General features: G+C 43.7%; 1 protein-coding gene across 6 annotated transcripts in view; it reads left to right on the top strand.

Moving 5' to 3' along the window:
- The window catches only part of LOC308073682 (histone deacetylase 4-like), a 247,764-nt gene that overhangs the window by 94,713 nt on the left and 130,170 nt on the right, over positions 1 to 22,881 (top strand). Inside the window, exon 1 of one of the 6 annotated variants that reach the window (XM_080412738.1) lies at positions 16,901 to 16,979. The exons of the other annotated variants lie outside the window; for them this stretch is intronic. Coding sequence (XP_080268864.1) covers positions 16,976 to 16,979 — 4 coding nt within the window. The 5' untranslated portion in view covers positions 16,901 to 16,975. Of the gene's footprint in view, positions 1 to 16,900; positions 16,980 to 22,881 lie in introns of those variants that run through there. 6 annotated transcript variants of the gene reach the window in all.

Here is a 22,881-nt window from a genome sequence, read left to right on the forward strand (position 1 = left end):
GCGAGGCGTTGTGAGCTTGTAGATCGGCAATTTTTTGGCAAAGAGGTTTACTGTAGGTGTAGAGGGGAAAAAGAGCAGACTAAGTTAAAAAAATAATAATAATTTGAAACTCAATTGTATACAATATAGAGGGGGTCCCTGCTTCATCTCTCTCTCAGCTAGGGGGTCCTTGGCCTGAAAAGCTTGAGAGACCCCTGCAGTAGGTATCAAAGGTTTGTAGCAACAAATGGTGTGTTGGGATGAACCGGGACACATCGAAGGGCAATAATCAACACAAGTTTGACTGACTGCGAGTGACATGAATGAATGTGAATGGTCGAGCCTGTGTCTTTTTTTTCATCACACACCTACTGTGCATCCACCATCATCAACATCATCATCAATTACACCTGTAGAGTGGCAGAGTGGTTGGAATTTAACACCAGGCAAAAAGCTATAGCTAAAGTGCTCCTGCCGACCACTTTGGCAGATAACCAACCAGCTGTCATTCAGAGGCGTCGGGAACTATTTTCAAATTGGTGGCTGGCACGGAAACGGACGGCTATCGCTGAATTTCCAGGGACGTGCCAACGCGACTCTCGCTTGGTTCAACAAAAGGCTGATGTGTTGTTAGTCCTATAATGCACTGCAAAATCTTCGGTGTTAATCTAACCCCGACCGTTACAGGTCAATATTCATTATTTACTCTCGGAGATTAATTAACGCTCAAGATGGTACAGTGAGTATAGTGGTGACTGTCACCAGCTCGTTCTGTGTCCACAACCAACCCCTCTCTCTCCCCAACGATACCATCAGGCCACCTGCCTGGCGCACGTGTGCCCAGTCCAAGGAACCCATCACACCCTTGGGTCTGGGTGCCAGTCTCCCAGATGGCCCTCTCGGTTCCCCCCAATCCCACCCTGGCATCGGTGCCCGTGCCCGGTGCCAGCCTGGAGCGGGCAAGAGCTGTTAGGCAGCTGCTTCTGTTCTGCTCACCGGCAGTAGGGCACATGTGCGCGTGCATACACACACACACAGGTCTGAACTTATGATGAACTTTTGACTTTCTTGCTTTTTCACCACCTCTCTTTCTCATCACGTCTTCTTCTCCTTCTGTCCCTTCACTCGTTTACTGCTGCACCATCCTTTTACTAATTCATCTTTTTACCATTTTCTCGAAATGTGGTCATTATGCGAACCCTACTCCCTGTTCTTGTTGGTCTGGGGGAGGGTGTTGACCGCCCCACGTCTCCTGAGAAATACATAACGCCGCTTCTTTTCACCTGACGGTGAGGAGTTTCACCTGGAGGGCCTAATGCGTGCGGAGGAACATGCTATTCTTCCCAATTCTGCTCCCGGCTTAACGGGCAACCCCGAACCAACCTGTAGGAGTCTCTACTAGGGCATTCACAACTAATGATTTGTGTGAGTCGACTGTTTTGACCAATTAGTAGTCGACTAGTCGACTAGTCGAAATTAACATTTAAAAAAAAAAAAAAAAAAAGGGGGGGCATTGTTTTAATGCCATCCTACTACTATATTACTATTATTATTATCCTCCTGCCCTTATCTTTATGGCGTTTTAAGGGAAGCGTTTCTGGCACAGCAGCACAGCACCACAGCAGCGTCTCCAAGGATCCCCATTGCCCAATAATAGGCTTTTATTGGGCATACTTTTGACCCCCTTTTGATAAAAAATAAAGTCAGGAGGATAATAATAATAGTAAGACGGGCCATTACTATGGCATTAAAACAAATTAAAAAAAAAAAAAAAAAAAAAAAAACTTTTTTTCTTTTCTTTTTTTCTCCAACTATTCGACTAGTACCAACAGAGTCGACTAGTGGTTATACTAGTCGACTAGTCGACTACTCGACTAGTTGGTGAAAGCCCTAGGGCCTACCGCTCTATTCTGTGCCAGTTTTCCCAGCCGCAACGCTACCCTTAACCTGATAATGGAGCTGCGCCGCCCCAATAGGTTATTCTAGCACCTGCTCTACCCGTCACCATTATGCCGACGCCGTTATTTGCGCGTGGAGGTGTGCCCGTGGGCGTGTTGTTGCTATATCCCCCACATTGCAATTCTACAGACACACATGGGTACGGCTTGGGGACGGGGGATAGTGGATTCTAGAAGCACCCGCTGGTTTATAAAATCACCCGTCAAGTGCACACAGACACTACAATGGCTTTGTGCGTTGGACCATGAGCCGTGTTGCCAGCCTTGGAGAGAAATAAGCAACCGCAGTCCGCAGGTCTATGAAAACAAAAAGAAGCAACTCTAAGGCCACATGAGCACTTCAAACTACTAACTAGAGCTGTCATATCCCCTAAATATTTCAGCCCGGCTCGACTAATAATTGACAAATTAGACCCAGCCCAGCCCGTCAGTCATTTTTCTAAAGAAGCCTTATTTCTCATTAAATCTTGGTAATTCGTTAAGAACAGGAGTCATTCTACCCTAACAGTCTATATTTTATTTAAAAAACAGCTTGGAGCAAATAGGGCTATATAAATATATACACTGCCCCATAACCATTTTAAAAATGATTATGGTTATTCTATGAAATATATGTTTCATAGAATAACCGTAATCATTTTTGCAATGGAAAAATCACATCCAATCATGTTACCTTCTGGCCGCTGCCTGTGCTTTCATTTGAAGAAATAATCCAACATTTACTTTGAGGTGAAAAAGACATGAAGAAAGTTCTGAAGATCCATTATTTATGTCATGTTATGGTTTAAACTTTAAAGGGAGCTCTCTACTGCTGCGTCATGACAAGACAGTGATTGATTTGACCTAGGCTACTTTAGCGTTGCGCTGCCCTGTTGATTAATTATTTGGCATCAGCTGTGTAGGAATATATAACTATTTTAAATGGCTTTCATATACTCTTGGGGATCTGACTAATATGACAAGTTGCTTATTGTGAACACAATAGCCTACGCTACAAATTAATTAATATGTGAATTTATTTGGATGTAAAAAAAACTTAGACCCGGCTCAGCCGGTGCCGACGGGCCGGGTCGGGTCCCGTTGGGTTTGGGCTAAAATCTTAAGCACTTACATTTTTTATAAGATGATCGGATCATAGTGTGATTTTCATTTTGGCTGCTGTCTCATTAAACCCATGCTGCGGGACGTGCGGGTGAATATTATATTATAGCCTATATTATATATATTAGCCTATATTATTATTATATTCCCCGCGTAAACGCTACGTTCATGACCCCCCAAAATAACCATATTTGAACTGGGGACCCCCCCCATTTTGTTTGACTCGGTTCCACAGATAAATATTGTGAAAATAGCAGATCTACAAGCTCGCCAGGCGTTGGGTGCTCCATTGTGGTCTCGACCCACAGGTTGAGAACCACTGCATTAAAAGCTCCAAGCAAGTTACATGTCTAGTATGTTGTTGACCACGTAATGTAATGTTTTTGGTTTAGTGATAGGCTACTCCGTGGTGCGCGCGCGCCTCATTGTATGCTGTCCAAAATAACAGATCTGTAACTGTCGACACGACATGACGCAGCGCCGTTGATAGCTTGTATGTCTGTTATTTTGGGTAGGCGACGCACATACGCATCGCAGCAATGTGTCTGGGTTTGAGAGGCTTTGATTGATGTAAACTTAAAGTTTAGCTCTGTTCGGGATTACTGAACAAAGGTGGATGATGAAAGATAACGGGGACAATATGGATGTAAGTTAACTTTAACTGCGTCACTTCAGAGGAAACTATGGAGCAACTTCAGAGATGTTTACACACCCCTGGAATCCATTAGAACGGTGGAAATAGAACGATAACAGCCAACGTGAGTACATAGGCTATAGACCTTTCCTAAAACTGTCCAATTTATTATACCCATGTGCTACTGTTTGTCTGTGTACCACGTAGGAGCGTTGTCGCAACATGATGTAATTAATTATTTGGGAGCAGCCAGTGTGTACCAATAGTATACATATTTTAAATGGCTTTCATATACTATTCCGGATCTGACTAATATGACAAGCTTATTGTGAACACAATAGGCTACAAATTAATATAAAAATGTATTTGGATAAAAAAAAAAAAAAAGAAGGAAAACAAGCCCAATGTGGCTTATAATAATCAGACCAGGCAACAGTGCAGACAGGTAGATAGGCTAGAGCATATATTGGATCGGGATGACGGCTAGCGCAGTCTTCTCTTAACACATTGGGTGCCAAAACCGTATATATACGGTTTTGCGCATACTAACGTTGAGTGCCAAAACCGTATATATACGGTTTTTGAAAAAAAAAAAAAAAAATTACTTTTTTTTTTTTTTTTTTTTAATTTTTTTTTTCTTTTTTTTTTCACAGCAACAGGAAATATCACTCCTACAAGATTTAGACTCCAATCCACCTCCTGGTTAACTTATGACTTCAAAAACCTGTATCTCGGCTCCTGTGCATTTTTTTTTTTACAATGTTAATTTAACTATTTTCAACTGGCTGCAACTATGGAATGGATTTCCGAATGTTTTAAATTTTTTCCCCCCGATTGTACGAGACCTGTATGTGTGTAATGAGGGGATCACCGTGAGGACAGTGATCACTGAAAATATTTTGTGACTACTTGAAAAAGGTTCAAAATGTTTAAAAAGTCCTGGCACTCAAAGTATAATATTTTAATAAACCTCTGGCACCCAATGTGTTAAAGGCAATGGCTTCTGGCACGGTGATTGGTTTTATCATTGTAACGCCCAAACCACACCTATGCATAATGTAACGGGTAGCTCAGGTGTTTGGCGGGTGAGGGGGGTGCCATAGAATACCGAATTTTGCGGGGAAACGCCTCTTGCCTAGTCCGAAATCCCTAATTAGTGGTTTGTTCAAATTCCCCCGTGAATAGGGCCCTAGTCTCTACCCCGACAGAGAACCAACTTCCCTGGCGGCTTCCCAGCCGCTAACACTGCCAATTAAGTTCATCGGAGCACTCGGGCCAAGCCAGAGTCACTCCACTGCGGAGGAATCGAACCCCATTCAGGACCATTATTACCTAAAAACCTTTCTTACATTTTCGTGTGGAATTTCTAAAGATTTCTTTTCTTTTTTTTGTTCACCCACAACACGTGTACATTTCTGAACCAAAGTGATACAACACATTATACAAAAACAAGCTTCTCAAGACTGAAAGGGAGCAGAGGAGAGAGAGAGAGAGAGAGAGAGAGAGAGGTTTTTAAAGGAAGGAGACAAAGTGTACCACTGCCTATAATTATATCAATTCACACAGACATAGCCTGGGGTGATGGCCTTCATCACACGCACACACACACACACACACACACACACGCACACGCACACGCACACGCACACACACACTGTCCAGTCTGCTGAACTCTAGTGAGTGCTCAGTGCTGCGTTGAGAGCCAGACTTGTTTTGGTCTTCCAGCAGAGCGGGCAATGCCCTAACCTACTTCACTGCATCACTGCCATTATCCTGACAGCTACAGCAGGTTGGTGTGTGTGTGCGTGCGTGCGTGCGTGCGTGCTTGCGTGAGTATGTGTGTGTGTGTGTGTGTGTGTGTGTGTGTGTGTGTGTGTGTGTGTGAGAGAGAGAGAGAACATGTGTGGAGAAAGAAAGCCCCATTTTACCATGTTAGCAGGTTATGAATTTTGTATATCGTCTGTGTTTTGCCTTGCTGTCTGTCTGTCTGTCTGTCTGTGACTGGCTGGCTGACTGCCTGATCCAAGAGCTGGATGTCTAGAGAGTTGTTGTGTGTGTATGTTTATAATACTTGAATACATAATACATTGGTTTCACCACTTCAACGTCACTCTAACCACGTTCACCCTTGCGGCCCTATTTTGGCCATGTCATTATAGGTGAACATTTTAAAACGATTGATAATAACAAAACATTTAAATCTGCTTTTTTTTGTGAACCGGTCCGGACATGAGTTTGATCAGCCACTCTTAACCCTTTCCCAGGTTCTTCCCACAAGGCCACTTGTTAATGCAGAAGCCCGCTTTGTAAAGGCTTTTAAAAGCCAAAGCATGGCCGTATGGATCCTGCAGAGACTTCTGGAAACCTATCTATTATGGATGACCCACTTCAGGGTCCGGACCTTTAGCAGCATCGAGCTCACCAGGGCTTTATGCTAGTAGCTCCTCTGGCCAGTATCGTAACAACACCACCGTGACCAGAGGCCATGCAGGCTCCTCTCTAGTCCGGGAAGAGGTAGTTCATTTACAGCCTTAATGGCTGGAGGCTGGCATTCACCATGGGGCTTTATTATACTTCACCGCAGAGTCGTTTGTCAAAAGCAGAAGAGCCCAGTTTTGCTCTGTGCAGCCGGCGGTGCTGTCGTTTCTTCATGGTGTGAACTTGTGAAAAAATCTGACTTGTCTCAGGTGGGGGGTGGGGGGGGCACATTTCCCCTTTTCTGCTTAGTCATAGAATGCATACATTGGAGTTGACTGCTCACAGTTTAAAAAGGTTGACACACCTGGGAAATACAGTTTCCAGCTCATTATAACATCCTTGAAGTAGCATCGTCATCATCATAGCACTGCAATCTCTTTAATTAGTGATGCGTGGGGTGCGGTATTTGCCACTCAGCTGCCCACAGCCGCCGCACGACACATCAAAAATTATTCAAATAATCCGCCCACGACCGCACGATACGGCGAAAGTGATTCAAATCGCAGAGCCGCATTTAAACCAGAGAATAGGAACTATGCTAATGTAAGGCCAAGAATATGAGGTATACGCTACTTTTAGGAATTATTATGACGTCCACCTGCCATGTGCCAGCCCACAATTATTTATAAAGGTCTTTTTGTTTTGCCTCACTACTTTCTCCAGTCTCTCAATGCACTCTGTCCACAAAGAGAGTTGACGAGTCTCGCTTTATAGTGCTCAGGGGTCACGGCTGTGACCTATGTGATGCTAAGTACATGGGGAGCGGTGCGGTGAGCTGACATCCCCTATAAGCTCAGTTTAGCATCGCTAACAGCTAATGGCTCTCTGTCTGCTGCGGTACCCTGTAGACGAGGCCGGTTTGCGAAGCATTTCCATTGAGACAGACGGAAAGGGAAAGTGAGAGAGAGAGAGTACTGGTGTAAAATATGAATGAATGGGGAGGCTCTCCGGTTGGTGCCGAGAGGGCCCACAGCGTTTTCTTTTCTTTTCTTAGCCCCGTCTTCCCTTGTCTCGTTTTATAACAAGGTGTTTTGAAGCGTTGATGTTTTTTTTAGGTCTTGTTCAGAGCCAGGAGGAGCCGACTGTTGTGTTTGGTGTCTTTTGTAGACTCAGAGCTTGTTATCGCTGGACCACATGTGCCTGACACGCATGCACACGTGCACACACACACACGCACACACACGCACACACGCACACACGACTGGGATCCTCAGGCCATATTTGAAGACTATTGGTGAAAATGCGTGTGCGTGAATGTGATCATTTGTATGCACAGATCTACAGCATAGGACATTTTGACAGCAAATATCGGGAACCAGGCTGAAAAAGTACTTAAAATACGATCAACATACATGTGTATACGCATGCGCATAAGCAAGCAAGATAAAGCAACGGCAGCACTTTGGCCCGTGTTTGCTTTGTGTGACAGCTTAATTGTGTGTGTGCATGCACGTCTTTTGTGTGTGTGAAGCCTCGTGCCCTGACATCAGAAGAAACGGCTATTCACGGCACCAATTAAAACTCATAAACAAACAAATAAACAGGCCGGGCCGGCGGGCCAGCAACATTTCAGGACCAGATAGCTGCTTCTGTTACAATGGAGGCTTTTGGCAGCCCCGGCAGAACTCTGTGACTGACGAGCTCATCGGTACGGAAAGTGATTCCCATCGCTTTCCAAACCCTCTCAAAGAAAACACACTGACACGCAAAAACTATGGCGAAAGTATGATGTGATTTATTATATGATTTATTAAATACTTTAACTCCGGCTTCCAAATTTTGAGAATCTCATTATGGGTGACATTGTGCATAATACAATAAAAAAAAAGTTCACAATTCTTTAAAGATGGAGTGCCATGATATTTTTCAACCCTAAAACCTGATCATAAGGTATTATTATTATGTAAGGATTTTTTTCAACAAAAAAAAAGTGTACAGTAAGTGTTAAAATGTTGTTTTTATGTAGACACACCCACCAGTGCATTAAGTATACCTGGTTCTCACCTTAGCACCTCCTCCACCACCTTAGCACCACCCACCTGTCCTAGTCCCTCCTCCTCCTCATGCCCACACCTGTCATGCCCACACCTGTGTGTTATGATAATGAGGGGGAGGGTGTGGGCTTTGTGATGTCACTAAAGCGCTGTTTCTCTATTGGCACATTTGACCCTCAAGGTTTCAGCCTCCAGGAAAAAACTCCAAATAGTCAGAGAAGACATAAAACACCATAAAAACACCACCGGGGGGCTTAATGAAGTTCTATCAACCTCATAGACACATGAAAAACAGAAAAAGTGCAAAAACATGGCACCACCTCTTTAAACTAGTGGCTATTCATCGCACAACACAAGTATATAGGGCCTAAGTGGTTAAAAAAAAAAAATAAGTCCACCAACCTGTGGAGCTAATTGTTCTCAATGTTCTGGCATGGGTTTCTCTATGCACCATTCACTCTCTGAAGTGGATCTTGCTTTATATTGAACGATTAATTTAACAGCCGTTTTAATTGGAGCACCTCCGTGTCTTCTTGAGCATGTACTGTATACCTGATGAGGTTTAAGCGGAGTCCTCTCTCCTTTCCGGACTTTTAGGAGGAGAATGGGGTTAGTGTTCAGACATATTGATTACCTTATACCCTGGGCCATTACCTGGCCGATCACTTAGGTTACATCCAATTACCTACCCCAGCAGCACCGTAGCAGTTTAACTGAACGTCTGATGTTGTCTTGCGTTGCACCGTTTGCATTACCTGTCAATTCCACTAAGGAGGTTATACGATGATCGGGTAACAAGGCGAAGGGAGAAGGCGATAGAGAGAGAGAGAGGTAGAGAGAGGAAAAGAAATGGAGGGAACGGGTCAGGAGCATTGAAAAAAAAACACATTTGGGTGGCATAGCATCTGTGTGTGGGTTTTGTTTGTGTCGCTGTGCGATGCGAAGGCATGAGATCACATCAAAGTATCTCTTAAGTGTTGTTTTTATTTGTCTTGCTGTTGAAAACAGTGTCGTTCATTGTTTAGAAAAACATACGATATGACCAAAATGTGACAGAAAACAATTTCACGGCAGTTGTAAAACAACCGCCCTTTCAGCAGACCAACGGGTATTCATCAAAACAACAACTTTTGTATTATTATTATTATTATCTGTACTGGTAGATTTCCAGTCGTTCACAGCACGAGGAGAGGAAACATGGGGAGAGAGAGATGGAGAGGGACAGAGAGAGAGGGTAATGAGAAACAAGACGAGAAAAGAGAGAGGGGGGGGGGGGTTGCAGGGAAAGTGAGTGTGTATTATAAATAACCCAAATCAATAATAAATGACACTGTATCTCACATATTTGGAGTCGGGCCTGGAGTTCTCTGGGGGGAATGGGATGGAAAAAAACAGGGCTCTCCCCCCTGCCTCGTCCTCCCCCCCGTCCCCTTGTCAGAGGAGAGGAGAGGAGAGGGGGGGGGATAAGAGGCAGTGAGAGCGAGAGATGTCCTTTTTTTCCCCTTTCTCCTGAGCGGAGAGAGAGGGGGCTCCTGGTTACGTGGAGGATGTACACTAGTGTGTGTGTGTGTGTGTGTGTGTGTGTGTGTGTGTGTGTGTGTGTGTGGGTGCGCGGGCGTGCGCATGCACATACCGAGGTGGACGCCGTGCCATTACTTATTCATCAGTCCCGTCTGCCTGGCTGCAACGCTGTATACCTCAGCACGACTCGCAATCATTACGCCGCATGCATTATTTAACACACACACACACACACACACACACACACACACACAGTCACACAGTCACGCACGTAGACGCATACACACGCACAGGCTGATGCAGATAGCTGCAGTTCTCTATCTCAGATATACATATTTATCGCCTTGTGTATCTCTCGTGTGCGCCCACATGTGCACACACATATATACACACACACATATACACACACACACTCATGCTCTTCCTCGCCTCGTGCTGGAAGAGCCAACTATCAATATTTTAGTCTTGCTACAATGTCCTTAGCAGTAAAAATCAACATGTATTTTGTATCACTTCCATTCAAGTGGCCTCAGGGAGGGAAACCATGGGAGGTTTATTATTATCCTCTTTATTACCACGTATTATCTCTCTGACGTTTCCCTGTCAGGATGGAACGAAGTCTGAACCCATACTGTATTTGTTTTATCTTTTTTGTGGGCTTCCTGTACTGTAGGTTTGGTGGGAATGATCTTTGGCCGTAACGACCCTTGTTGTGACATCAGTTTGTGACATCAGTCATTTACATACTGTAGGAGATGGGGAAAGATTGGACTTTCAGTTTGACTTGCTGTGATACTGTAATCATGACCTGTTAAACCAGAAGCTCATTGGTTTTAGATAAACATGCAGATGTACTGTAGCTCTTCAAAATGTGTTTTTGACAAAGATAATGGCAAGCAACAAACATTTCCAACAGTTTCCATAAGCTTAGGTAGTTTGTGTTTCATAGGTACATGGGGTCCTATAGCCTGAGTGTATGTGATTTGTTTATTTTGTAAACACACAGACACACAAATAGGTGTGGATAACCTATAGTTGTATTATGTGTTTCAACAATAGGCCTAAATGCTAAGCAATCTGCGATCCGGTAGCCATTGTAATGTTTAATGATATTGGCTATCTTTAATCTAATATCACAGTTGTTTCTGGATCAATTATTATTATAACATGAAAAACAAATTGTTATAACATGTTAACAATACACTTTTAACATTATAATTAATAATAGTAGAGTATGTTATAACAAGAAGTTCATGTCATAGAAAGATCTTTTCACATTATAACAAGAAACCTTTTAATATACACGTTTTCTTGTTATATGTGAAACTTTTCGTGAACTATATTAGAAAGGTTTCTTGTTACAACGTGATCAATTATGTCATATATGTGAAAATACCTTTGTTATAGATAAACTTGTTATATAATGTGATACATTTTTATTTTTCTGGCAATATGCTTGCTAGTCAAACTAAAGCACTAGTTGCAATATTTTGCTAAAGTACATTTTACCTATCGTTGTTATAAATGTTTTGTGCTATTAATATTTACCATTCAATATATACTGTATATGGAGCCTATTTGGAAACGTTATGTTACTTACCTTTGACAAAGTAAATAACAATTACGGCTGACCGTAACAAAGTGTAGACAACTTATTACTTTGCTTTAAAGATCCACTCCCCCCAAAATCTTGTTTTTTTGTTTGGTTAATGTGTTTATGAAGCTTACCTGTGAAAATCCTGGTAGATTCTTTAGCTTTGCCTATCGCCAAACCATTAATATAGAGTTTTACAACTCAAATCTGGTCTTATGCCGAATATGCAACGAATGCAACAAATTTGAATGAAACAAAACAAGCGCTCCCCCTTAACCCCTTAACCAACACCGTGCGTCTAGGCAACAAGAAAGTCAATGGCTTGTTGCTTTCATCGCGCTCATTCGGCGTGCATACTCTTGGATTACCCACATTTTTGAGGATCAAACACGTGCATAATTCATAAGACATGGAATACTAAATGAGGACAAAGATAGAGCAAAGTAAAAGATACTGTAAAGCTCTTTCAGGGATGTTTTTTTGTGGTAGAAAGATAATTGATATGTATGTGAATTGAACAGAGATGATCTTTCTGAATTTAATCATCATGCCAATCCCCTCCCCCATATGTATAGTGTGAGGTCACTGCTGACGTGTGAGGTCACTGCTGACGTGTGAGGTCACTGCTGACCTCTGTCTTAGGGAGCGTGTAGAAAACAACATCTCCTCAAACCAGGGTTGCCAGGATCTGCTTATTATAATTTCCCCGCAATATTTTATTTGAAAATAGCCGATCTACAAGCTCACAACGCGTCGCACTGCGACGCGTTGTGAGCTTGTAGATCTGCTATTTTCAAATAGCTGAGGTATATGTTAAAGTGCTCATGTGGCCCATATAGTCGCTTCTTTTGGGCTGGTTTTCCTAGACCTGGTTGCTTGTTTCTCTCACAGAATCTGGCAACACTGCCTCAAACACCACTCTTTTTACCTGACAGTGATGAGTTTCTTCCCAGTTCCGCCTATACCTGCTGAACAGGCATCCTGACCAACCTGTAGGAGTTGCTAGTGCAGTGACAGAGATTTGCTCACCCTGCCCCGGCTTCCCACCCGCGAACATGGCCAATAGACCATATTCACATGGCGGCCATATTGCTATTAAGTTAATGAAGTGTGAAATTCCAAAATGGCTGCCGTGTGAATATGGTCTATTGTGTTTGTTGGGGGGCGCCTGGCGAGCCTGGCGAGTTCCTTGCATCAAATATTTTGAACTAATGTTTACCCATTTTAAGCACAAAGTCCTTGAAAAGCGGTCAAGTGTCTATCGTTCAAATGCAGTCTGAGCAAGACTCTTTGTCGGGTGTCACTTAGTCGACAGACTTCCTCTGCCAGACCTGCCAGGTGGTAAATGAGGGTGTGTGTGTGTCGGGGTTGATTTTGACATAAAATTTTGATTAGTTTTAGTCATAGTCTTTTGAATAAAATTCCATTTAGTTTCAGTCATATTTTAGTCACCTGAAATGTTTTACTGTTAGTCTAGTTTTAGTCGACTAAATATCATAAGATTTTAGTCGACTAAATCTACAGTTGATTTAGTCGACTAAAATGTATTCTGGCGGTGCCTTGATGGCGTCTTAAAGGCTGATTTTACACTTGGTTGCATGCTGAAAATAGCCGATCTACAAGCTCACAACGTGTCGCAGCGCGACGCGTTGTGAGCTTGTAGATCGGCTATTTTCCGAGCGCAACACCCGAGCGTCTTTTAGTTCGACTGGATCTCTTCCCTCACTAACATTTTAGTCTAGTTTTTATTTGTTGACAAAATTGTCAATATATTTAGTCTTAGTTTTAGTCATCATAGCTTACTTTTTTTTTTGTTTTTATTACGTTTTCGTCAGTGCAAAAAGGTAGTCGACGAACATTTTTCGTCATAGTTTTAGTCAACGAAATCAACACTGGTGTGTGTGTGTGTGTCCATTTAGCAGTCGGGGTCGGGCCCAGTAGCCAGTGGCCTTTCGCTGTTATCAGTGGCGCGGCTGTACTGTGCGGAGCTAAGCCTTTGACGTCAGCCACGGTACAGCACACAGATAACACAGACGTTATCGGGGCCAGGTGTATGTGGGTGTGTGTTGTGTGAACAAACAAGCCGGCTTGCTGGAAGTACAAAAATAGCCCTGTGTGTGTGTGTATTGTGTACCAGATGTGCAGAGGTAGTAGCTCTTGGGATCAGCCTCTGCATTTCAATCCCCTATTTTTGCCTCTCTCTCTCTCTCTCTCTCTCTCTCTCTCCCCAACCTCCATCAGTAGTTCATCTCAACAGGTTCTCCCTTGATCTCCAGTGAGGTCCCACCCTCCCACCGTTTCCTGTTGTCTGCACATACGTTCATGTGCTAAACGGGTACAAGGAATCATTGCATCACATCCTTTTTATATGAGATAATCAAAGTAAGAGGGAAGGCAGAGAGGTCTTGTTGTGACATGTCGTGAAGGAAGATGTTCTGTTACATTTAACCCATTAAGACCTGAAGCCGATTCTACGAATGTTTTCTAAATCCCAACAGTATTCTGGGGGAAAAAAACGTATGTTTCTATATCAGTGGTGCTCAAACTTTTTCATGTCAAGGACCCCCAAAATGATATGCATTTGGCCGCCGACCCCCATCTCAAAATGTGTTGTTCCAAGGACCCCCAGAAGCAAAGATTTGAGTTAAAAATCTTCGCTTTAAAACAATATATATATATTCCAAGATTTGCACACATTTTCACGATTTCTCAAAAATAGCAGATCTACAAGCTCGTAGCGTGGCACTCGGTGCCGCGCTATGAGCTTGTAGATCTGCTATTTTTGAATAGCCAAAGTGTAAAATAATGCTTTTTTTTTAGCTCAAATCAAGAAGTGACGCAGATGCGTTCCAGGTCTTAATTAATGGGTTAAAAATCCTGAATGTTAATTTAACCCGAGAGTGTACACATGTAACCAAAAATGCAACATGGATGAAAGAGAGGATTTTATTTTTGTACGGACACGGGGACAAACTTCACAGAAAGTCTGTACGTTTTTTTTTTCATACTGCTCTTCGGTGTTTGTACAGTATTCGCAAGTACATTCAAATCAAATCCCTTGATTTAGGGATCAAAATAAGCAAATAGTGTCTCGTCTCATTTGATTACATTTGTATACTCTCAGAGTTACAAAGGGATACATTTAACCCATTAAGACCGTGTCACGTTTTGATTTGAGCTAAAAAAGCATTATTTTACACTTTTGGCTATTCAAAAATATCAGATCTACAAGCTCGTAGCGCGGCACCGAGTGCCGTGCTACGAGCTTGTAGATCTGCTATTTTAGAAAAATAATGGAAATGTGTGCAAATCTTTGAATATATATTGTTTTAAAGCGAATTTTTTTTACTAGAATCTTTGCTTCTGGGGGGGTCCCTGGCACAACATATTTTGAGATGGGGGGTCCGCGGCCAAATACATATCATTTTGGGGGTCCTTGACATGAAAAAGTTTGAGCACCACTGATATAGAAACATAGGTTTTTTTCAGAAAACTGTTGGGATTTAGAAGACATTTTGTAGAATCGGCTTCAGGTCTTAATGGGTTAAGTATGTTTTATACTACTTGCAATTTCATTATGACAGTCAATTCTACGTGACTTGGAAGGAATTCTCTCTCTCTCTCTCTCTCTCTCTCTCTCTGCTCTAGTACTGTTGTGCTGATAACTTAAGACTATTGATCAGTGTCAGTGGAGAAGTAAATGCAGCATTGATCTATCGTAGATAGTTAATGCAACGTTTGTTGCAACACACACACACACACAAAGGTCTGGTGGTAAACAACCCCCCTCCCTGGCCCCGAACGCAGCCCCGCCCTCTACCTCTATTCCTCTTCATTGGTATTGGCCGGTTTTATTGACCTGCCCATTGATGTGACGGGCCAGGCTATATGTCAGGTGTCTCCCCCTTGGGGGGGGGGAGGAGGGGCTTCATCCATCAGCCAGAGCTAATCGGGACTCTTTTATGTTTCAATATATAAAAAAAAACTCCATCGCTCTGTCAAGCCACTGTAATGCAGTATGGCTCTCCTGTTTTATACCTAGGCTATTTGAAAATAGCCGATCTACAAGCTCACAACGCGTCGCATCGCGACGCGTTGTGCGCTTGTAGATCGGCTATTTTCAAACATTTTAGTACTTTAACTTTTGATACTTTTAAGTGTATTTTGGATACCAATACTTTTTTACGTTTACTCAAGTAAATTTTGAATTCCGGACTTTTACTTGTAACAAGAGTAGTTCTACATTGCAGTATCGATACTTATACTTAAGTAAAATATTTGAGTAATTTTTCCACCACTGCTCCTACCCTTTCTCTCTCTCTCTCTGGCTCTCTCTCTCTCTTATGATGTTCTCTCTCTGTCATACACAATTTATTTTAACAAAAATCGTTGCGGAACGAACACACGGACACACACACACACACACACACACACACACACACACACGTACGTACACACACACACACACACACGCACACACACACACGCACACGCACACACCAAACGTATCACTGTGTAGTGGTTCCTCACTAAAATAGTGGAGAGTGGAGTATTACGGTTGCAGAGAGGTCAAGTGCTCCCTGACCACAGCAGCTGCTGAGTGGACCTTCCAGAGAGGAGAGCTGTAGTGGTCTGCATGGAATGGATGGATGGATGGATGGATGGATGGATGGTGGAAAGATACGGCTGGAGGACCATGTAGGGGTCTGTACATGTTTGAGACAATAATAATGCTCGTGGAACAAAACAAAAAAAAACCGGAGACGTATAGACATTAATATAGCGCTAGTAGCAGGGAGACAAAGCGTGTGTGTGTAACGGCTATAGTGTAACAGTACATGCACTTTTACTGAGACTGTAACGAATGGGGGGGGGGGGGGAATTGTGAATACGCCTTGCCATTATTGAGGTTAACATTGACCACTTTTTACACCCTATAGTATCTACTTATGATGACTCCCCCAGGGCTCTGTACTTTTTCCCTCCCATCCCACCAAATCTCAGCTGAAAATAGTGTTGCCACGCGTTGTGAGCTTGTAGATCTGCTGTTTTGGCCGTATACGTTCGCCAACAGAACCGGGACTCTGGCGTCCATGTGGTTAAATTAACACTGGATTTCATTGTGTACTAAACAAGCATGTGGTTCTACTTTATCCCTCTTTTTTCTGGTCCTTCTCCTGCTGTGTGCACGTATGAAGAGACAAGAGGGAGGGAGCGGGAGAGACTCCTATAAAATGCTCAGCATGCCTGAGACTGCCCTCTGATGTCACTAGCTGAGAGAGAGAGAGAGAGAGATGGAGGGAAGGGAAAGGAGAGAGAGAAAGTGGGAGGGGACCAGCTGAACAGAGAGAGAGAGAGAGAGAGAGAGAGAGGCAGCAGCCGGAGGGCTAGAGAGCAGAACATTGCCGTCACTGACAGAGAGAGAGAGAGAGCAGAGGAACAGAGAGCCGTATAGTGTAGACCCAGGTCTCTGCGTATGAAGAGCAGCGGCTGGCTGCTCAGCTGTGTTCAGCCCCGTGTTGGACTTTATAGAAGCACTGAGCGGAGTTTTGGGCTTTGAGCCGCCAATACACACACACACACTCTCGGACTCTACTCGCGCCCCACGCGCAAAACACACTCACACACACATACATACTGTACATACATACAAACACACACATAAACACACACACACACACAGACAAGACACACGAGCACCCGGACGGAGCAACTGATGGGTAAGAGCTCTCTCTGTTGGACACTGTGTACTGTGCTCTGTGTGTTGTGTGGGGTGGTGGTGGTGTGTGTGTGTGTGTGTGTGTGTTTTGGGTTTGAATTTGTCATCCGGTCCTTTTTAATGTGGTGCTTTTTGTGTGCAGGGGTTGCGTTTAAAAGGATGAGTGTGTGTGTGAGATCAGCGTCTGTATTTATTCAGTGTATAGCTTGTACTGCATGTGTGTTTACTTTGTGTATTGGTGCATATGTGCTCTGTTGGTGTGCTGTAGGTGTGTGTGTAGTGTGTGTGTGTGTGTGTGTGATTGTATGGATGGTTGACAGTATTGAATAGTACTGATGTATGTAGTCTCACGCTCAGCACTACTGACTGCAACCTTCAGCTGAATGGAGCAGATGGCATTGGCCACTGCTGTCCCCCCCGCCTGCCGTGTGTGTGTGTGTGTGTGTGTGTGTGTGTGTGTGTGTGTGTGTGTGTGTGTGTGTGTGTGTGTGTGTGTGTGTGTGTGTGTGTGTGTGTGTGTGTGTGTGTGTGTGTGTGTGTGTGTGTGTGTGTGTGTGTGTGTGTGTGTGTGTGTGTGTGTGTGTGTGTGTGTACATGGCATAATTTCAAAGTAAAAACGTATTACCATTTACCATAATAAATGACTTGTTGTTCCTTGCTTGGAATTTCAAAAGGCGATAACTCATTTATTTGGAGAGTCTCGTATAGCGGTAATGATGAATCTGTTTTTTTTTGCAAAGTATGATGGAAAGCTGGTTTGTAATGATGCTCTAATGACGGTGTTTTGGAGCTACATGTGTTGTTGTTTTTATCAGTCGGTTCAACTCCAAACAGTTGCTAGGAAGTTTGCAATGTTTGTTATATTGTCTACGTCATAAAACACGATGGACAGATTTTATGAACGTCCCAGTGGGGCGGCTCTTTTCTCTCTCTGCCTTGGTGTGTGTGTGTGTGTGTGTGGGGGGGGGGGGGTGTGTGTGTGTGTGTGCATGCACGCGTTTGTTTGTTTGTTTGTTTGTGGGTGTGCATTTGTGCGCATGGTTTTGCCCCTGTGCTGATAGATGAGCTACAGTAGTCACAGTCGAGCTGGAGGTGTGTGTGTGTGTGTGTGTGTGTGTGTGTGTGTGTGTGTGTGTGTGTGTGTGTGTGTGTGTGTGTGTGTGTGTGTGTGTGTGTGTGTGTGTGTGTGTGTGTGTGTGTGTGTGTGTGTGTGTGTGTGTGTCGGCCTGTCACAATTATTACACAATCGTCTAATCGCAATCATTTGAGATAATAGCAATTATTGTTGCATAATCGTTTCCATGTTGAAAAATGTTCACACGTTTTCAAATATAAAAACAAAAGCTGAAATAGCAGATCTACAAGATTGTAGATCAGCTACTTCTGCTATTTTTACATGTAGTTATTAAATATGTCAATAATGTATTTGTATATTTAAGTTATTTTGTCATATATGTCCTTTGCCATTTGTGATTATTAAACCTAAAAACCAACTTCAATGTTGTATTCATAATGTTCAATGCCAAACACACAATTAACCCATGAAGACCTGGAACGCATTTGTGTCTCTTTTTGATTTGAGCTAAAAAGCATTATTTTACACTTTGGCTATTCAAAAATAGCAGATATACAAGCTCATACTGGGTGCCGCGCTATGAGCTTGTAGATCTGCTATTTTTGAAAAATCTTGAAAATGTCTGCAAATCTTTGAATATATATTGTTTTAAAGCGAACATTTTTAACTCAAGTCTTTGCTTCTGGGGGTCCCTGGAACAAAATATTTTGAGATGGGGGTCCGCGGGCAAATACATATCATTTTGGGGGTCCTTGACATGAAAAAGTTTGAGCACCACTGATATAGCAATCTGGGAACCCAGCGCCAAAGGAAAAACAGCGCCCTCTGCTGTTTTTGACTATCTCAGTTGGCTCTGGGAGGAAGTTGACGTAGCACCCGTGCGCAAGGAAACCGGGGTTTTGGTCTGCCTTCAGCGCATCACTTCCGGTGGTGCGACTATGTTTTCATTCCGACTAACAATATTTCTACACGGAACACTTAACACCACTTCTCCCAGAGAACATGGATCGTTTTGGTTATAAGCCCACTTGTTTCTATGATGAAAGAGCAAGTTAAAATGTGAATATCTTTCCGTGGTTTTGTCTGCTCCGCGGACGCTATTGTTAAATGAGTTTCGGTTTGTTTCGAGTGGGGAAGGATCGACGGACACGTAAATCCCGCCCACTACATTTGATTGGGTAAAGCGCGGCCTGCTTCCTGATCTGAAGGCACGCCCACTTGTAGGCGTACGCGATATGACGAACCCCCCCGACAGATTCCAACGCAGAGCAGAATCTGTTCTTGAGAGATTACTGATATAGAAACATACGTGTTTTTCAGAAAACTGTTGGGATTTAGAAGACATTTGTAGAATCGTCTTCAGGTCTTAATGGGTTAAATCGTTAATCGCAAATATTTGAGTGACAATTAATCGTCAACTTGAACGTGTGTGTGTGTGTGTGTGTGTGTGTGTGTGTGTGTGTGTGTGTGTGTGTGTGTGCGTGTGCGTGCGCGCGCACATACATGCAGTTAATGACTTCTGATGACTGTGTTCTGGTGCAGTACTGTAGGCCCATTGTGTTGTAATCCGACCAGTGTGTTAAATCAGTGTTTCTCAACCTCTGGGCCGGGGCCCACTGGTGGGTCGTGAGGATACTGCAAGTGAGCCTCCATGCAAGTGATTGTCAAAACACTTAAAAGGAGTAGTTCACCCCAAAATAAATCATATTTTCATCATCAATTACACACCCCATGAAGCCTCGTTTTTGTCGCATTCCTAAGCCAATAAAGTCTTACTAAGCCGAGACTCAATGGAGACTCTTCAAGTTAAATGTTACTATATAATTTTTCATGTCAAGGACCCCCAAAATTATATGTATTTGGCCGTGGACCCCCATCCCAAAACACGTTGTTCACAGGGACCCCCCAGAAGCAAAGATTTTAGTTAAAGTATTTCGCTTAAAAAAATATAATATATATATTCAAAGATTTGCACACATTTTCACGATTTTTCTAAATCTACAGCTACAAGCTCATAGCGCATCACACAGTGCCGCGCTATGAGCTTGTAGATCTGCTATTTTTGAATAGCCAAATTATAAAATAATGGTTAAAGTGGTTACACAGATGCGTTCCCGGTTTGAATGGGCTACGGGATAATTCTAATAAGTCCAATATTGCCTCTTGCCGCCATAGTGATACAGGTGTGTGAGGGAGATGCGTTGTGTTTTAGGTTTATTTTTGGGTTTGTCTTTTGTTTGGGAACCCTTGTGTTAAACGACCTGCCACTGACGTCTGTCTGTCTGTCAGACCAATGCCTGTTCTATACTTGGTTTTGGCACCGTGTTGCACGTCTAAAACAGTAGATCTGTTGTGTGCGAGTGAGTGTGTCGATCGGCTATTTTCGGCGCTAGCGACACCGCCGCGCAAAACGAGTATAAATCACCCTTTAAACTGATCTCTGGAAGTCGAGCGGCTTTTTGTGTGCGAGACAGACGTTATTGTTGTGCGCACAATGGTCATGCCCCCCTCTGACCGTGAGCCTATGGAGAGAGGAAGTGACAGCAATGAAGTGCTAATGAGATACAAAGACGGAAGGAAAACATTCCACCCCATCCTTGGCAACGCGGAGTGTCACATCCATCCCCACACACACACACACACACACACACACACACACACACACACATACTGTACATACGCACACGCAGAAGGTCAGCCTACTGTCTCCCAATGGATCCATTCCCCATTTCAGAGCCAACATTAACCCGTTAAGACCTGGGTCCGCATCTGTGTCATTTTTTAGATTTGAGCTAAAAAGCATTATTTTTTACACTTTGGGCTATTCGAAAATAGCAGATCTACAAGCTCATAGCGCGGCACCGAGTGCCGCGCTATGAGCTTGTAGATCTGCTATTTTTGAAAAATCGAGAAAATTTGTGCAAATCTTTGAATATATATATATTTTTAAAGCGAACATTTGTAACTCAAATCTTTGCTTCTGGGGGGTCCCTGGAACAACATATTTTCAGATGGGAGTCCGCGGCCAAATACATATCATTTTGGTGGTCCTTGACTTGAAAACCACTGACATACGTTTTTTTTTAAAAAAACGGTTAGGATTTAGAAGACATTTGTAGAATCGGAACCTCAGGCCTTAATGGGTTAAAGTGCTGTCGTGGTCAGAGCGTGTGGCGTGCCGTGCCCGTGCACACACCGGACAATTTACTGTACCCTAGTAGTCCCATCAGTCTATACTCCCATTGGTCCTGCCTCAGCCTCCTAGCCCCCACCCTTTGCTTCCTTATCCAGCCAACCCCTGGCCTTCCCCCCCCCCACTGGTCGCCATGGCGTTCCCCCGCCGTTTCCACTCCTTGGGAAGCACCACCACACACACACACAGGTTGTGGTGCTGTTGTGGCTCATTGGCTGAGTAATATAATGTCAGGGATTACATCTACTGCTAATCTCTAAGCCGCACATTAGTGCTTTATAGGAGTGTGTGTGAGTGTGTGTGTGTGTGTGTGTGTGTGTGTGTGTGTGTAGCTTCTGTACTTATCATGCGCATCATGTTTATCTACAGTGTGTGGTCTCTGTTGCTTGGAAATGATTCTGTGCCTTGGAATACTTTTGTGTGTGTGTGTGTGTGTGTGTGTGTGGGCGCGTGCATGGTTGTGTGTGCGTGCGTGCGTTGCGTTGCGTGCAATGCATGTGCAAGCCCCCGACAGGGGTCTGGCGGGGTGAGTGAATCCTATGGGGGAATCCTGTTCTATAAATAACTCTCCAACGTGCGCGACCCCATGATCCTAGCCTGATCCTGAGAGAAACAGACAGGCTGCAGGGGAGAGGAGATGGAGGGATAAGAGAGAGAGAGAGAGAGGAGGAAAGATGGATGGAGGGAGAGATGGATCTTGTTTTCATGAAGCCTTTTTTCTGGTACCTGTGTCGAGTACGGTGCATTTCGCAAACCGGACCCTTCCCTTTCATAAACGGTTGTGTTTGTTACGCATCATATGTGAAATCGCCCACGCGCTTACACTCACACGTACTCTTACTCGCAATCAAATATTAAACCCAAAGTTTTATGAGCCTCAAGCATGTGTAAATGAAGTGGATTTAAGTGTGTGTGTGTGTGTGTGTGCGTGCACTTGTGTGTGCGCGTGCGTGTGCGTGTGTGTGTGTGTGTGCCAGGTTCCCAGATGATGTTCTCCTACACACCTGTTGCCAGTAATAGTAGCTACTATACTCAGGGCTTTGCAGTGCTATTTTGCTACTGTAAATGTAAAACCTACGCTCAGTCTGCTGGGCCTTGTTTGAAAGATGGAAATGTTTGCATTGTGTGGGGCTGTGTGTGTGGGGCTGTGTGTGTGTGTGTGTGTGTGGGTGAGCCAGCTTGTATAATCACACTGTAAAATCCAGCGTGCTCCAAAGAAGTGTACAAATGGAACCCAAATGGACCGGTGCACATCCCCTACTGTATATTGTCTGTGCTATGATCTTATGCAACAGTCGCTGAATGCCATCCTCGTTAGCCAGACTAATTGCCTCATGGCCACCCCCGCTGGGCGCTACTGTACATGCATTGTCCTGGTGTGTATTCCGCCCTGCATGCACAAGACATTGTTTGCCGTCTGCATGCCCTATCTAATCAGTCAACTTTGGGTTGCATGGCGTGGTTTGTTTACATAGCCTATGGAGGGGGCTGTTGTTTGCTTACATTTGATGTTATTTTTGTGTGTGTGTGTGTGTGTGTGTGTGTGTGTGTGTGTGTGTGTGTGTGTGTGTGTGTGTGTGTGTGTGTGTGTGTGTGTGTGTGTGTGTGTGTGTGTGTGTGTGTGTGTGTGTGTGT

This window comes from Gymnoscopelus braueri (assembly GCF_963280865.1).
Source record: "Gymnoscopelus braueri genome assembly, chromosome: 18".
Classification (NCBI taxonomy): domain Eukaryota; kingdom Metazoa; phylum Chordata; class Actinopteri; order Myctophiformes; family Myctophidae; genus Gymnoscopelus; species Gymnoscopelus braueri.